Here is a 14,849-nt window from a genome sequence, read left to right as displayed (position 1 = left end):
ACAAATATATATTAAATAAAGAGACACAAATATGTACGTGGTTTGGAGATAATAAATTTCTCTACCTCCACAGGTGATAGCCAATCACTATAATTAAAGTGTTTACAAGTGTTTTTCCATACTCTCTCACACTACAAAGTCTCTTTTATAAAGTTATTCTCAATTGTCTAAAGATAAATACAAATGACTCCATATCTCAAAACAATGCTGGATAAGTTTCTGTTGTTAGGATCGATACCAATTGTTAGCTCTGATACCAATTGTTAGAATCGCTCAACAACGCACACATTGAACACAAAGAACAGGAGAGAGAAAATACAATGAGGAATATTGGCTAAAGATTTTATTATTCATGACGTCAGTAGGTACAACAAGAACAAAGAGAATACAAAGAAATACATTTTTGAGATCACTCCTATATATGGTTTCAATTTAACTTCCAAAGATTTAAACGGAATAGATATAATCTAACAAATATATCTCTATCAAATCTTTACCAAATATCTACCCTATATATCTCTACCACATGGTTACTAAATATCTTTCAAATATATAACACAAATTAAATAAATTTGAACTAAATAAGAGTTAATAAAACCACCCACCTGCGAAGACAATGCCAAATGAAGCAACAAATTTCTGTAGAGCCTAAATGGGCCGCTGAATATAGTTGGGTCGTGAGGTGGAGCAACTCTCTGGGCCCAACGATTTCGATTCTGTGCAGGCAGTTCTACGCATCGAGGAGATTTCTAGAAACGAAGGCGGAATTGCGAGCGAAAGGGAGATGGAGGAAGAAGAGCACGAGGTATACGGTGGAGAGATCCCAGTTGAAGGGGAGATGGACGGAGACGTTGACATGTCAGTTGCAGATGACGACGCCGTCAAGGTTTCCATTCGTTCTCTCTTTCTGTTTCTCCTGCTTGGAAAAAGAAACCAGAAGCAATAATTCTTGTGATTTTTGTTTCTTTGTTCATTGTGATCGTGTATGCGTTTCAGGAGCTTGACGAGATGAAAAAGCGGTTGAAGGAGATGGAGGAGGAAGCAGCGGCTCTCCGAGAAATGCAGGCCAAAGTTGAAAAAGAAATGGGAGCCGTCCAAGGTCGTTTTCTTATGATTACGTGTTATTATTTTCGTTTATTAAGCCTTTAGTAATGGAATTTCTGAATTAATTGATTTCGTTGCTGTGATATTGTAAGGGATATGGAAGAAACTATGATTTTGGGTGATATGGATGAACAAATTATGATTGTGATTTTGGTGATATTTACCTGTCATAGTTTCGCTGATTTGGATGAATAAATTATGATTGTGGTTTTTGACAGAAACCAAAATTTAGTTATCCGATCATCTTCCTTAAGTTCGTTAGCTTTTCGTTATTCAATTCATTATGATTGTTATGCTTGATGCAGATCCTGCTGGTACATCAACTAGTCAAGCAGGCAAGGAGGAGACTGACTCACGATCTGTATTTGTCGGCAATGTGAGAAGAAAAATGTCCCTACCGATGTTCTTTAGATTCAAGAAAAGCTTTTTAGTTGTTTGATCTTTGAAAAAATGTTGTTGAAATGAGAAATTTCTGCAAAAAATACAAAAAGAAGGAAAGAAAGAAAGAAAGAAGAAATTTGTGAATGATGGATGAAAGACTGGTTTAACGGGAAAAATCAGTGAGAAAAAGAAAGAAGGAAAAAAAAAAAAAACCATTAGTGAATTGTAGCTTTTAGGGAAGGGGGACCATTTCTAGTTGAACTTATGCGGTTGAAAGGCATGCGCTCTGGAGGCTGGAACTGTTAAATGTGGAATAACGATGTCGATGGTTCAGCTACAGTATGCTAGGGGACAACTCAAATGTCTCCGAGGAAGCAGAGGCATTGTCATTTGTGTCTCGCAAATGAGCCATTAAGGACGAGGCGAGGGTGTAAGATAATCGCTTTTTTGTGGCATTATTTTTCGAGTTTGTGCTTCGTTTGTGACCCAGTTAGACCAAGTATAGGATTTTAATGCATGCATTTCCCTTAGCCAGTAACCTCTGAAAGAACTAAGAAGATATTAACTTATTAATCTAAGACTTTTCCTTTTAGTTAGAAACTCAACGTGTCATCTTCGTGCAGAGAGTCCATGCTTATTTCATTGTTAGATTGCAAAACTATGTGGACTTATAAGATTAATGTGGGAAATCTTCTATGTTGAAGAATAAACACCTCATTCTCAATCATTTCTAATATAGAACTGTTTTGTACTTCTTGTTATGGATTTCTTAAACATGCATCTGTTATGTGATTCTCATGCCTCTAATTGAATGACACTTCAGTGTTACATATGTTCATTTAAACATATGATTTGGATCTTTGTGGCGACTCGGTGATTTGGTTAGAGTTATTTTTCTTGGCATAGTTTATGATTCTTTTCCCAGCCCATTGGAAGTTTGTTACTTCTTAATGTTGCTCTGGTGTATCTTATCCCAGTACTTTGTTGATTGAGTGTGATAAATTGTTCTTCTCTCTTCTTCCCTTTTTTTTCATTTATTTGTACAAAGCTTCTTGATTTGTAACTTTTTTAATCATAACAGCATACGAACTTTAATTCTTGCTGTCTGGTCTTTTCTCAAAGGAATTGCTAATATATTTATGTAAAGAACAGAGAACTCATAGAACTTTCTATTCATTGTTGATGGCACTTTACCATTTTATGTTTAAAGCTCTGTTTCAAGAATCAAAATCCTTGTGTTTGAAGGTTGACTATGCATGCACACCCGAAGAAGTGCAACAGCATTTCCAATCCTGTGGTACTGTCAACAGAGTGACTATTTTAACTGATAAATTTGGACAGCCGAAGGGCTTTGCCTATGTAGAATTTCTTGAAGCTGATGCTGTTCAAGAGGCCCTCCTTCTGAATGAATCGGAGCTTCATGGACGGCAACTCAAGGTGAGTCTTTCATTTTTCTCGGTCGTCACCGAAAAAAAGAAAAAGAAAAAGTTTCTGGAAGGAGAAACCTTTCTGGTTCGTTGGTTTGGTATGAATGTAGAGATATCATGCCTTTATTATTTGCTGCCATGATCCATTCCAGGTTTTGCCCAAGAGAACAAATGTTCCTGGCATGAAGCAATATCGTCCCCGTCGTTATAACCCTTACGTGGGTTTTAGGAGACCGTATGCACCTCCGTATTTTTATTCACCTTACGGCTACGGGTACAGTTTCGAGTGTCTTAATCTTCCATCACCATGAAATACTTGATTTCGCTAATTTCTTGATCCTTCAATACCCCATTGCAGGAAGATGCCTCGGTTTCGAAGATCGATGAGGTACATGCCCTACTATTAGATGCTAACATTGTTCAGCTTTGATAAGTTGGTCCTGAACGAGTTGTTGGTACTTGCTTCTGATCCTTGAGAGAACACAGAAATGATGTATGTCTATATTTACAATCTGTTATTGCCTAAACTACCTTGGAAATTCACAATAATCAATTACTTTGCCGTTTAAATAAGCTTTTGCTCTATGACACTCTCAGAATCCATTGCCCTGCTTAAGTCGATAGAGCTTTTAGACGACGTTTGAGGATGATTCTTGTAAATACTTATAGGAAAAAAGTTAAGCCCATTGTCTGAACTGAACTGCATGTGATGCTTGTCTGTGCTGAAGAACTTGGAATTGAACCATACTTAATGTAACATGGGTAAGATTTATATTTCCCATAAGTTTTTTTTTGTTTTCGATTATATCGGCAAATGTTGGGGCAGTTTGCAGAAAACTTATATGACATGTAAGGGGCGAGGGGTGTTAAATGGTCTGCATTTGTTGAGGGATTTTTTTGACCCAATCCAATAGTTCTTGTCCACTTCTCCCTACCCAAGGTTATATATGCTAAACCGTTGTTATCTTTCTCTTGCTTGTTTCAAAAATCTCTCTCTCTAAAATCTCTCTCTCCTCGTTTTCTAAAACCTTCTTTTAAAACCGAGGCTAGAGGCTCGATCATACGTCGCTTGGCCGTAGGCGACGCAAGAACAAATTGGCTTATCTCATTTGTCGTTGGAAAGTGAGTGCCGCACAATCGCTAGTCCGCTGCCTTCGAAAGTGCGATTGAAGTAACCCGACTCAACTCGAAACTTTTCACAACCCAACTCTCTATTTTTGGGTATAGGGAACTAAATACCGACATTTTCAAAAATAAAAAATATATAAAAATATCTTAATTGAAATATGCAAATTTAACCGTATTACTATTAGAAAAATATTAAAGTATTTAAAATATATATATATATATATATATATATATATATATATATATATATATATAAAAGCTGGCAAACTCATTGACACAGAAGAATTCTTAACATATTTTATATATTTTAATTTGGCTCGGATCAACCAGAAGGTTTTGCTCACGAACTCGAAATCGAACCGATTCAGTTTGGGTTCACCCAACCCTACTCAAAATGTTAATCCAATCCGAAAATTGGGTTGGTCTGGTTGTCGGGTTGAGTGTACACCTCTATAAGAGACTTCTATAACTTTGTCCTATGATAGTTTCATACCTAAGTTTTAACCTTCCGAAGTAAATTAGACTCCTTTGAGCATATAATTAATACTACCAATAAATTAGGCTAATTTGAGTGTAAATTATTCTTTTTATTTTACTAAATTTGATTAAAATGTGTAAACATGCTAACTAAAATATGTGAAATGGTCATTTTATTTCTTTTTAATTTCATAATTTTTCGAGTCGAATAATGCAAACATTTTAGAACTTTTACGAAGTAAATGAATCTATTACTGTGTTCAAATATTTTTTAATAAAATTAAGTAAATCATTATAAAAACGACAAGTTAAATATATCATTTAGTTTTTGGAGCATTCTTTTAATTTAATGATTATTATTTATAAAATTCAATCAACTCTCTGACCTTAAAAAAAAAATATATAATAATAATAATAATTATAAGCTTAGTTCGGACATTTTTTTTTACTTGATTAATTCGTTCCACTTGAAAATAAGGTTGTAATAAAACTTAACCTTATTTTTTTTAGAGTATTACTAATATTAAGAATATTTAACGTTTATAACTAATTTATAAATATTTTAATATTTAAATTTTATGAAATTTTAGTAATATTATTTAGGGGAAAATGACACAGCGCCAGCCACTCTCTGGTCTTCTCAGACGCCTGTGTTGGTGAGGTCCACTGTTATCACTCGAGTGACCAAAAATCTCCATTGATGGTTACTCTGCTCCTACCCATTTTCGTTCCTTGAGAAGAAGCATTAAACATCTTCAACAACCAACCTCAAATTCCCTTCTGTATTTCTCTACAAATGTCATTGCCTTCTCAGATTCTCTTCAGATGTTCGAGCCATTTGAAGCTTTGTTGCTTCCCCAACTCCTTTCCTACAAACAACAGTTTCTTCTCTCTCCCAATTTCTTCTCGATCCTTCAATCAACTTCATCAATTCCATCTTCATGCACATAACAATTCAACCTCCCGCTTTCGGAGTTATTGTCAATACGGCATTGGAGCTTTCGAATCCGAAGACGTTGCGCAGAGTAACGACAAGGATGGTGGCGATTTCGATTTAGAATCGGTTCTTTTGTTTTCTGAATTGTTTTCTCTCTTTTCTTCCGCTGTTTTCTTGGTTGTTTTTGTTGTGAATTTCGTGGGTTCGAGTTCGAAGAGGGCGATTAGGGTATTGATGGGTGATAGGGGTTTGATTTGGGGGTTTTCTCTGCTAGTGGCTACCGCTGTTCTTAACTCGTGGATTCGAAGACGGCAATGGAGACGAATTTGTGGGGGAAAACGGAGCGGTGGGTTGAAGGTGGATTTCTTGGATAGGATCGAGAAATTAGAGGAGGATTTTAGGAGCTTGACGACTGTGATTCGGGGCTTGTCTAGGAAGCTTGAGAAGTTGAGCATAAGGTTTAGGGTAACACAAAAAACTCTGATGGATCCAATTGTTGAGGTATTCTTATCTCTCTTTTTTGTTTGTGATCTGTGTTAATACTCATAACTGGTGAATTGAATTGCTTAATTCTTCTTTGGGGTTAAACCTGTTTAGCATCAGTGTTCTTGTGGGTACATATATATATATTTTGATTCATGGGATGGAAATTATTGTATGGTGTAGATTTTTCATTGAGCTGTTGTTTTTGTTTTTGTTTTGTTTTGTGTTTTAGTGTGTCCGTTTTCCTGTAAGATTGTTTTGTGTTTTTGTTTGTACACTATTAAAGACCGCAGGTTTAGCTCAAAGAAATTATGAGGACACTCGAACTTCGGCTGTGCAAGAAGATGTTCTTGAGAAAGAACTCCTTGAAATACAAAAGGTCTTACTAGCCATGCAGGTAAAAGTTCAAATGATTATTATAAACTCTGTACTTAGTTTACATTTATTACTCTTTGCATGGTGTGTTAGGAATCACGAACCTTCACAATGGTATGATATTGTCCACTCTTTGAGCATAAGTTCTCGTGGCTTTGCCTTTGATTTTCCTAAAATGTCCCGTACCAATGGAGATAGGGTTCTTAATAATCCTCAACAAACCTCCCCTGAGGTCTCCTTCTCTGGAGAACAGCCTCCCCTTAATCGAGACTTGACTCCTTCTCTGGAGCCCTCGAATAAAATACACCATTTGTTCAACACTTGAGTCACTTTTGACTACACCTTCGATGCTTACAACTTCTTTGTTCGACATTTGAGGATATTGACATGACTAAGTTAAGGGCATGGCTCTGATACCATGTTAGAAACCATGATCCTCCACAATGGTATGATATTGTCCACTTTGAGAATAAGCGCTCATGGCTTTGCTTTTGATTTCCCCAAAAGGCCTTATACCAATGGAGATAGTGTTCCTTATTGATAAACTCATGATCTGATCTTCTTCTTAATTAGCCAACGTGGGATTACTCCTCTCAATAATCGTCTGGATGGATGTATGAGATTGGACGAGGGTTTCTTGGCTTCAATGTGTTGTGTTATATATACTTATTTCACAATCAATAGGCAAACTATAGACCAGCTTTTATAACTTTTTGAGGAATCCTTAATTTTGTCTTCGGACTAATTTAATATATGCGATACATTATTCGTTATTAGATTATGTATGCTCTTGAGATGATCTTTTTTCATCTTGTGATTCTGAAGTTAGTCTTACAAGAAAAGCAGGTTGATTTTGGTAAGATTTCATTGTTTGGTGTGTCGATTACGCAATATCGTTCTAAGAATGAAGTTTGCTAAAAACTTATTGGAGTTTCTGCAATGACTTCATGTGTAGGAGCAGCAGCAAAAGCAACTTGAGCTGATTATTGCAATAGGAGAAAAAGGGAAGCTGATGGAAAGCAAACAGGCACTTGATTAACAACGAACAAGAATGGAAAGACGCAATTCTGCCAATGAGGATTCAAAAGAACGGGAAGCTTATGAAATCTGAGGTAGGATCCTCATAAAACATTTCCCATTCATTATCAATCTTTTTTTATGTGATTTTAAGTTAGAACTTGCCTCTTCCTTATATTTATAATTGAAAAAAGCAGCAAATTGATTAATAGAAAGGTAAGGAGCTTGCAAAACTTATGATTTGGGTTTAGTAGAAGAGCACTGAAATGGAATATCTACACAATAAGAAGGATTGTTTCTATATTGTGTTCTTGTGGCTGCTGTTTTCAAGTTTTCAAGTTTTGGTTGAGCCTTTTGAGCAATGGTATGGACCGTGGAATTTGGAAGATTCATAGAGCATGATGAAGAACATGAATTGTCTAAGAGTCGTAGTTAAGAGTTGAGTGAATTTAGAGTCGAGACTTGGATGATCATGACATGAAAGTGTAGACAACCACCTACATTGGAAGTGAAAGAAGCAAAATGAAGGAACCGATGATATATTAGAAAAGAACGAACAGTCAGTGGAGCCAACTTGAGCATAGCTTTACTCATTAAGACATACGTTCTCAATCAAGAAGTTAGAGGTTCGAGTTCTCTCACTCCTTATTGAACTCAAAAAAACATTCCATGGTGAGGGACATGTTGGAAAGGTTCTAGATGTGTTCGGGTTGAATGAAATTTTCATCTTTGAGTGAACGTGTTAAGAATGATAAATGCAACCTTCGGACTTGGTCTGTCATTTAACTCGTTGAGTTTAAGATGTGATAATTATGGTACATAAACCCGTGTAATCATCTCTACTTGAACAGTTGCATCCCATTGATATCAATTATATAGGTTAGATTCAGCATACAGATACACTCGAAGAACCGCGTCCCATCTCGAAGGGCCTCATTCTGTCAACATCAATTGCGATCAGGTGATTCTTGAAAGCAGGTATGTTGAAGCATTGTGATTCAATAATAAAGATATATTTGACAGAAAAGAAACTGATAAATACAGAATGGTAAGCTCTACTTGGTATGGTATGAATTTACAGTTTTACAGAAAAAGATGAGAAAAGAATTCACTCAGGTGATTGTTCCTTCTTCGGCGGAACGGTCCTCCTCCTCAACATCAAAAGATCCCCAAATCTCCTCATCAATGCCTTCTTCTTCCTTGAATTCCTATCACCATCCATCTCATCCAGGTTCCCCTCTTCCAACTGATCAAGTTCCTCATCATTCATCATCTCCCCATCTTCACCACACTGAGAAAATGAGTGCTTCCTTTCATGTTTCCTGGGTGAACCAGGCGAGTCGACATCGTCGAAAATCGACCCTTTAAGCGTCTCCTCCATTTCAGACTCGTCCTCCTTCTCTTTCTCTTTCTCTTCTTCCACCTCCTTCTTCTTCTCTGGCATGATCCTCATATCCAAGAAACTGAAACTGAAAGCCTTCCCTAGCCTTCTCCCAAATGTATCTTCCTTCTCCACTGGACTTGGACTCGGATTCGGATTCGGATTCGGAGTCGGACATGGACTCAATGGTGGCTTCGATCTTGTAATCTCCACTTGCTCCTTGCCTTCTTCTTTGCTCTTGCCTTCTTCTTTGCTCTTGCCTTCTTCTTTGCTCTTGCCTTCTTCTTTTCTCTTGCCTTCTTCTTTGCTCTTGCTTTCCTCCTGGCTCTTGCTTTCATCTTTACTTTTGTTTTCTTCTTTCTTATTTGCCTCTTCTAGCAACTGCTTCAGCTCCTTAATCTCCTCTAGAGATGCAGCTTGGCTGACTTTGAGAGTTTCATTCTCACTGCTGACAAAATCCAATGCATTTTCCTTCTCAGCCAAACAGTCTTTTAGCTGTGAATTCTCTTCTATTGCAATCCCTGCAGCTTCCTTGGCCACACTGGCTTCATTTAAGGCCTGTTTTAGAATGTCCCTCACTTTCTTAATCTCTTCTTTTGATGTCATGTTCTTAAGCTCTGCTAGCCTCAGGGCATCCATCAAACGGCGATTCTCTTGCTGGGCATTGTATCTGTCTTCTTCAGCACTTCTTATGCAGTCCACTAAGCTTGTTTCTCTCCCACTCCATGCCACTAGAGACTCCTCTGCTTCCGATCTCAGCCTGTCCACTGTGCTCTTGTACAAATCTGCATCTTTTCTTGCATCTTGCAACAAAGATTTGTACTTTTCCTCTGTGTTTTTCAATGTTGTTTTCAAATTCTCTGCTTCATCTTTTGTTTGCATTAACTCCTCTTCGACTGTGCTGTATTTTCCCTTTAAATGACTCGCTTCTGTTGCTACCTCTTTCAATGCCATTGCTAGATCATCCATGGCTTTCTTGTTGTTCTCCTCTGCCTCTGTAGCCAATTTTAGCTCGTTGTTTAGCAGAAACAGACGGTGTTTTGTCGATTCGAGCTCGGATTTCATCCTGTCGAATTCAATTTTTGTTGTAATGCTCTGTTTTGGATTGTAGATGTAATTGGTGATGGAAGAACATTTCTCAAGTTTTTCACGAAGGGATTGGATCTCTAGTTTTGATTCTTCGAGCGAAATCTTCGTCCGTTCGAGCTGTTTTGTCTGTGCAGATAGCAAATCCTTGGTTTTCTCTTCTGATTCTTTGGAAATTTTGTACTTCTTTTCGAGTTCTTCAATTCTTGTTTGGCTTCGTGATTCAGAGCGTTTCAAAACAGAGAGCTCCTTCGCCATCTTTGCCAAATTAGAATCCTTCTCTACCAATTTAAGCTCCAATTCCTTAGCTTTTCCCATCGCCAACTCTCTGTCTCTCTTCACAGATTTCAACTCTGTAATGAGTTCTATATCGACCTCGTCCGCCATTTTCTGTATCTCATTAAACATTAGAAGCTCTGTTAAAGCTATTTCGTCTTCCTCTCCCACTACAGATTTATCATCTGTCTCCTCTGTTTGCATCTCAGAAACTCAGCAGATCAAATCTCCTGATGAATGGGAAAAACAAACAAAACCCAGATTTTCTAGACATCAAAATTCATTAGTAAATGAAAAGAAACTAAGAAAGAATCAAAGTTGAAGAACAGGAAGATTCAAGGAAGAAGAAGAACAGGTCAAATGGCAGAAAACCTGAATCATTCAAAGCAAACTTCTGCAAGAAACGGAAACATACCGAACCTGAGTTGGTGAAAGGTGAAAGAACAGCCAATTCCATTCAAAGGAAAACGATAGAGAATTGGGAGATTGCAGTAAATTTGGGAGAAGAAGATGAATTGAGAAGAAGAATTTTGGAGAGAGAGAAAGAAGAGAGGTTTGGAAATGAAGGAAAACCCGATGTTGGCGGTGTTCCAGTAAACCAACCAGCGGGCTGAAATCTTTGTCGTTGCTAAAATATTAAAATGCTAGAGAAGCCAATTAGGCCTTTTAAGTAATGTTATAATCATTAACATATTATTATTTAATGACGTGTCAAATATCGAACAAAAACAATAAAAGGGTACTAAAAGGCTTAGTTTTTATCGATGCTCCAATGGCATAAATGTCAATTCTCGATGTGATTGATCCATGTCCTGTCGCAGTGCTCGGAGAAGCAAGCTTGCGCTAGCTTGGAAGGAGCCATGACCAATTGATTTGCTTAGCCTATCATATGGTTTTTTTTTTTTTAATTTTAAAAATGTTGTTATGAATCCAAGACTTGATATATATGTTTAATTAAAACAATTTTGTATTGGATAGTTTAGCCAAAAACAACCTTTAATTTATTTTTTAGAACTATTTATGATAGAGGGGTGGTTGGAAATCAAGATAACCTTTTTTGTATAACCCCGGGGCAGTCAAAAGCGCGGTTGCCAAGGGTGCAATCTATGGTGGCTGGGTTTATATATAATGCAATATAATATCTAGGGATGAATTTGATTTATATAATGAAATCAAAGGATGGTAATATTATATACTTTTGAAGGCTGCACAAAAGCAATTTTCCTCTTTGAAAGAAACCATTTTATGTCCAAACGGTGGCTGGGTTTTTTATTAGTTTCCAGTTTCTTAATTGGTTGATTTTGTAGAATCAATTAACAAGTAGCCACAACAAATCTACGTTGTACACCACTTCCAATTTGAAATCTACATTTTTTGGTACATGAAATCTGCAAGAATCCAGTATTGACCGGCCAACATAAAAGCACATTTACATAATATTAAGTATATTTACATAATATTAAGTTCTAACCAAACCAAGCTCAAGCTCAACTCTCACGAATCAAACTTATCACTAATAAATATTGTTTACTTTGACTTGTTACCTAAACCAAGCTCAAGCTCAACTCTCACGAATCAAACTTATCACTAATAAATATTGTTTACTTTGACTTGTTACCTAAACCAAGCTCAAGCTCAACTCTCACGAATCAAACTTATCACTAATAAATATTGTTTACTTTGACTTGTTACCTAAACCAAGCTCAAGCTCAACTCTCACGAATCAAACTTATCACTAATAAATATTGTTTACTTTGACTTGTTACCTAAACCAAGCTCAAGCTCAACTCTCACGAATCAAACTTATCACTAATAAATATTGTTTACTTTGACTTGTTACCTAAACCAAGCTCAAGCTCAACTCTCACGAATCAAACTTATCACTAATAAATATTGTTTACTTTGACTTGTTACCTATCACTGTTAACCTCATTAAAACGATATCTGCTTTGGCTCATTACATATCACCGTCAACCTCAAAGTTTTTTAAAATGTTACAAAAAATGTCACCATTTGTAACAGCTCAAACCCACCAAACCCATTGTGTAGTATTTATAGTTCTCTACATATCATCGTCAGCCTCACAATTATAAAACACTACTAGCCTCACAATTATAAAACGGAATGTCAAATTCCAGTACCATTTGTAACACAACCCAAACCCACCCATCAAAAATATTCTCCGCTATAACTCAAAAAACGCTACTGACACACCACTCAGTAACGGACTCCGATACCATTTCTAACGACCCAAATCCCTACTAACCTCACAATTTTACAGACATTTTAAAAGTGAATTTCACACATGAAATATTTGTTCCCCTATTCAACACGATCTCACAATCTAATCTCACAATCTAATAGTTCAGTTGTACTTGCTGCTATGGTGGGTAATTGATTACACATTAGATGAGATGAGAAAATCTCACAATGAACACAAAATCAATGACATACAGAATTAAGCTAACAAATCTGAACTAAAAATTAGAAGTGATAGGTTATAATCCAACAAATATTAGCTTGGCTGCATACCCCAACAACAAAACACAATCAATGAAATACAGAATTAAGCTCCTCCATCCTTTAAAAAGAAGAACAAGAAACAAATCATCCACACCTAGACATTAACATCCATAAGGCAAAGCATTATGCCTTTTCACCATATTTCACTACAAGTTTTCTAGTATGGCTATCTACCAACATTGCTGCTAAAACAAAAAAATAAGAACCTTCCAACATCCATCATCAATTGGGTCTTTGATCACCTCCTCCTTGCAGCCAATTCCATCCACCAAACAACAATACATCACCTTCTAAGCACGTTCGCCCCGGATTCTCCGAGCCAACTGGATATCCTTGGGCATTATGGTAACACGCTTGGCATGAATCGCACACAGATTGGTGTCCTCGAACAACCCAACAAGGTATGCCTCTGCTGCCTCTTGCAAAGCCAGAACAGCGTGGCTCTGGAAACGCAGATCAGTCTGCACCCAAGCAATTAACAACCTTAATTTTCTATAACAAACCCAGCTATATCACCACAATGAAGGAAATGAAACATATAGCAATGCATAGAAGAACATACCTTAAAGTCCTGGGCAATTTCACGAACCAACCTCTGGAAAGGCAACTTCCTAATCAAAAGCTCAGTACTCTTCTGATACTTACGAATTTCACTGCACGAGCCACAAGGAATGAGTAAGTTAATGGCTTGATCAAAATGGCAATCCCCTAGAAGGGAAACCGAGGAAACAAAACCCATTTGTACTCACCGAAGAGCAACTGTACCAGGACGGTATCTGTGGGGTTTCTTCACCCCTCCTGTGGTTGGAGCGGACTTACGAGCAGCCTACATACAAGAATTCATGCAAAACGTAAACAAATAGAGAACTAAAAAATATCACATTAAATTCATCAACAAAACCTCATGCAAGAAACAAGAACAAACCTTAGTGGCAAGCTGCTTCCTGGGAGCCTTTCCTCCAGTAGATTTACGGGCGGTTTGCTTGGTACGGGCCATCTGCACAGAAACAAATCCCAATTCCAAATTTCATTCAACTCTGATAGCCAATTTCATTTATTTACAACTATAAAATTCAGTTGTGAACAAATAACACGAATACCTAATGATATCAACTATCAGGAAAGAGTTGTGAACGATTGCTAATCCTGTAACCTAGGAAAAGCCGAAAAGTTGTAACAACTCGAAACCTAAATCTAGATACAGAATCGAAAACGGAGAACAACGAAGAATGAGACGAATTATCGACGAAAACAGAAAGATCGAATACTCAAAAGAAGAGAATTCAAAAACAATCTAAAACCCTAATCCTATAACCTAGTAAGGAAATCAGAAAAATCAGAAGAAAATAGAAAGAACAAAAGAATTTAAGACCGACCTGATTTCGCTTCTTCGGGTTTTTTCTGTTCTCTCGGGCAGATCCCTTTCTCCCTCTAAGAAGCCAAAAGTTCAAACGAATATGTAGTTGTGGCGTATATATAGCGTCGTATATGAAGAAAGAATCTGAGGATCGGACGGTTAGGAGAGCATATCCGTGTGTTTTTTAGGTGTGCGAATCTAACGGCAAATGAGGACTTAAGTTGTGTTTTCTCGAGTACAATGAACGGTCGCGATGTGATAATGGACGGCTAGACGAGGATCGTGAGGATACAATTCTCGTTTCCTATTGGTTGAAATTGCGATAAATCTGTGGCATTTTTTTTTTAATTAGAGAATCAAACCGTGAATTGATTACCATTTTTCAGGGCTATTTAGATTTTGAATTTGTCAATATTGGCAATTTATTTTTCTTTTTCTTTTATTTTTTTATTTTTCGATTGGAGGATAATAAATGGACCTATTATTTCGCGCCACGTAGGATTTATCCAGTTTTGGTGGCTGGAGTTGCAATATTTTTCTATGAACCATTTTATTTTTTCCTTTAAAATTTTAAAAGTTTTATTCCAATTCATAAAATTTATATAAATTTTTATTTTGGTGGTGCACTTCAATCACCATATCTATGTCTCACAAAGAGTCATTTACATAATCAATGAGATATGCGCCGATCAAGTGCCAGATTGTGCACAACGCATGCCCTTATGGGGACGATATTGCTGCGAGAGAGAGTCATAATTGAGTGGAAGAGAGCCCGCAAGAATGGGTTGCTCACCTCCAAAGAGTGCTCTAAGAGAACAATATTTAGGTCAAAGAGTCCTCCAAAAGTGTGCACAACGCACGTCCTTATGAGAGACGATATTGCTGCGAGAGAAACTG

At 37.0% G+C, this 14,849-nt stretch overlaps 4 protein-coding genes across 13 annotated transcripts; 2 read left to right on the top strand and 2 right to left on the bottom strand.

The window, feature by feature from the left end:
• The first annotated feature begins 682 nt into the window (after nucleotides 1-682).
• Nucleotides 683-3,696, top strand: LOC111810737 (polyadenylate-binding protein 2). Of its 2 annotated transcripts, XR_015411611.1 has the most exons (7): nucleotides 683-886; nucleotides 997-1,099; nucleotides 1,410-1,480; nucleotides 2,731-2,922; nucleotides 3,065-3,186; nucleotides 3,271-3,405; nucleotides 3,510-3,696. XR_015411611.1 is itself a non-coding variant. In XM_023697506.2 (6 exons), exons 1-6 carry the CDS (start codon nucleotides 785-787, stop codon nucleotides 3,317-3,319), a joined length of 639 nt encoding a protein of 212 aa, XP_023553274.1. In that variant the 5' UTR covers nucleotides 683-784; the 3' UTR covers nucleotides 3,320-3,696. The 2 variants fall into 2 exon arrangements, 1 of the variants encoding a protein (XP_023553274.1); XM_023697506.2 differs by having other exon boundaries at nucleotides 3,271-3,696.
• A 1,450-nt stretch (nucleotides 3,697-5,146) lies between these two features.
• Nucleotides 5,147-11,044, top strand: LOC111810221 (uncharacterized). Of its 8 annotated transcripts, XR_015411747.1 has the most exons (5): nucleotides 5,147-5,955; nucleotides 6,224-6,334; nucleotides 7,268-7,424; nucleotides 8,209-8,307; nucleotides 10,282-10,878. XR_015411747.1 is itself a non-coding variant. In XM_023696862.2 (3 exons), exons 1-3 carry the CDS (start codon nucleotides 5,314-5,316, stop codon nucleotides 7,349-7,351), a joined length of 831 nt encoding a protein of 276 aa, XP_023552630.2. In that variant the 5' UTR covers nucleotides 5,147-5,313; the 3' UTR covers nucleotides 7,352-8,165. The 8 variants fall into 8 exon arrangements, 2 of the variants coding, with proteins under 2 accessions (XP_023552630.2, XP_023552629.2); XR_002817384.2 differs by lacking the exons at nucleotides 8,209-8,307; nucleotides 10,282-10,878 and adding an exon at nucleotides 10,894-11,044; XR_002817383.2 differs by lacking the exon at nucleotides 8,209-8,307.
• On the bottom strand, nucleotides 8,327-10,282 carry LOC111810413 (uncharacterized). The gene has a single exon (XM_087117597.1). The coding sequence runs from the start codon at nucleotides 10,274-10,276 to the stop codon at nucleotides 8,438-8,440; it is 1,839 nt and encodes a 612-aa protein (XP_086973723.1). The 5' UTR covers nucleotides 10,277-10,282; the 3' UTR covers nucleotides 8,327-8,437.
• Nucleotides 11,045-12,626: 1,582 nt separating the features above from the next.
• Nucleotides 12,627-14,121, bottom strand: LOC111810542 (histone H3.3). Of its 2 annotated transcripts, XM_023697252.2 has the most exons (6): nucleotides 13,972-14,045; nucleotides 13,696-13,748; nucleotides 13,521-13,592; nucleotides 13,345-13,421; nucleotides 13,158-13,248; nucleotides 12,627-13,056 (listed from the first exon to the last, which is right to left on the bottom strand). In XM_023697252.2, the coding sequence occupies exons 3-6, from the start codon at nucleotides 13,590-13,592 to the stop codon at nucleotides 12,886-12,888; spliced, it is 411 nt and encodes a 136-aa protein (XP_023553020.1). In that variant the 5' UTR covers nucleotides 13,696-13,748; nucleotides 13,972-14,045; the 3' UTR covers nucleotides 12,627-12,885. The 2 variants fall into 2 exon arrangements, with proteins under 2 accessions (XP_023553020.1, XP_023553021.1); XM_023697253.2 differs by lacking the exon at nucleotides 13,696-13,748 and having other exon boundaries at nucleotides 13,972-14,121.
• Between the last annotated feature and the right edge of the window lie 728 nt (nucleotides 14,122-14,849).

This window comes from Cucurbita pepo, chromosome 14, assembly GCF_057944985.1.
Source record: "Cucurbita pepo subsp. pepo isolate OVF chromosome 14, ASM5794498v1, whole genome shotgun sequence".
Lineage (NCBI taxonomy): Eukaryota > Viridiplantae > Streptophyta > Magnoliopsida > Cucurbitales > Cucurbitaceae > Cucurbita > Cucurbita pepo.
The sequence above is the reverse complement of the archived record's forward strand: the minus strand, read 5'-3'. Positions and strand labels throughout refer to the sequence as shown.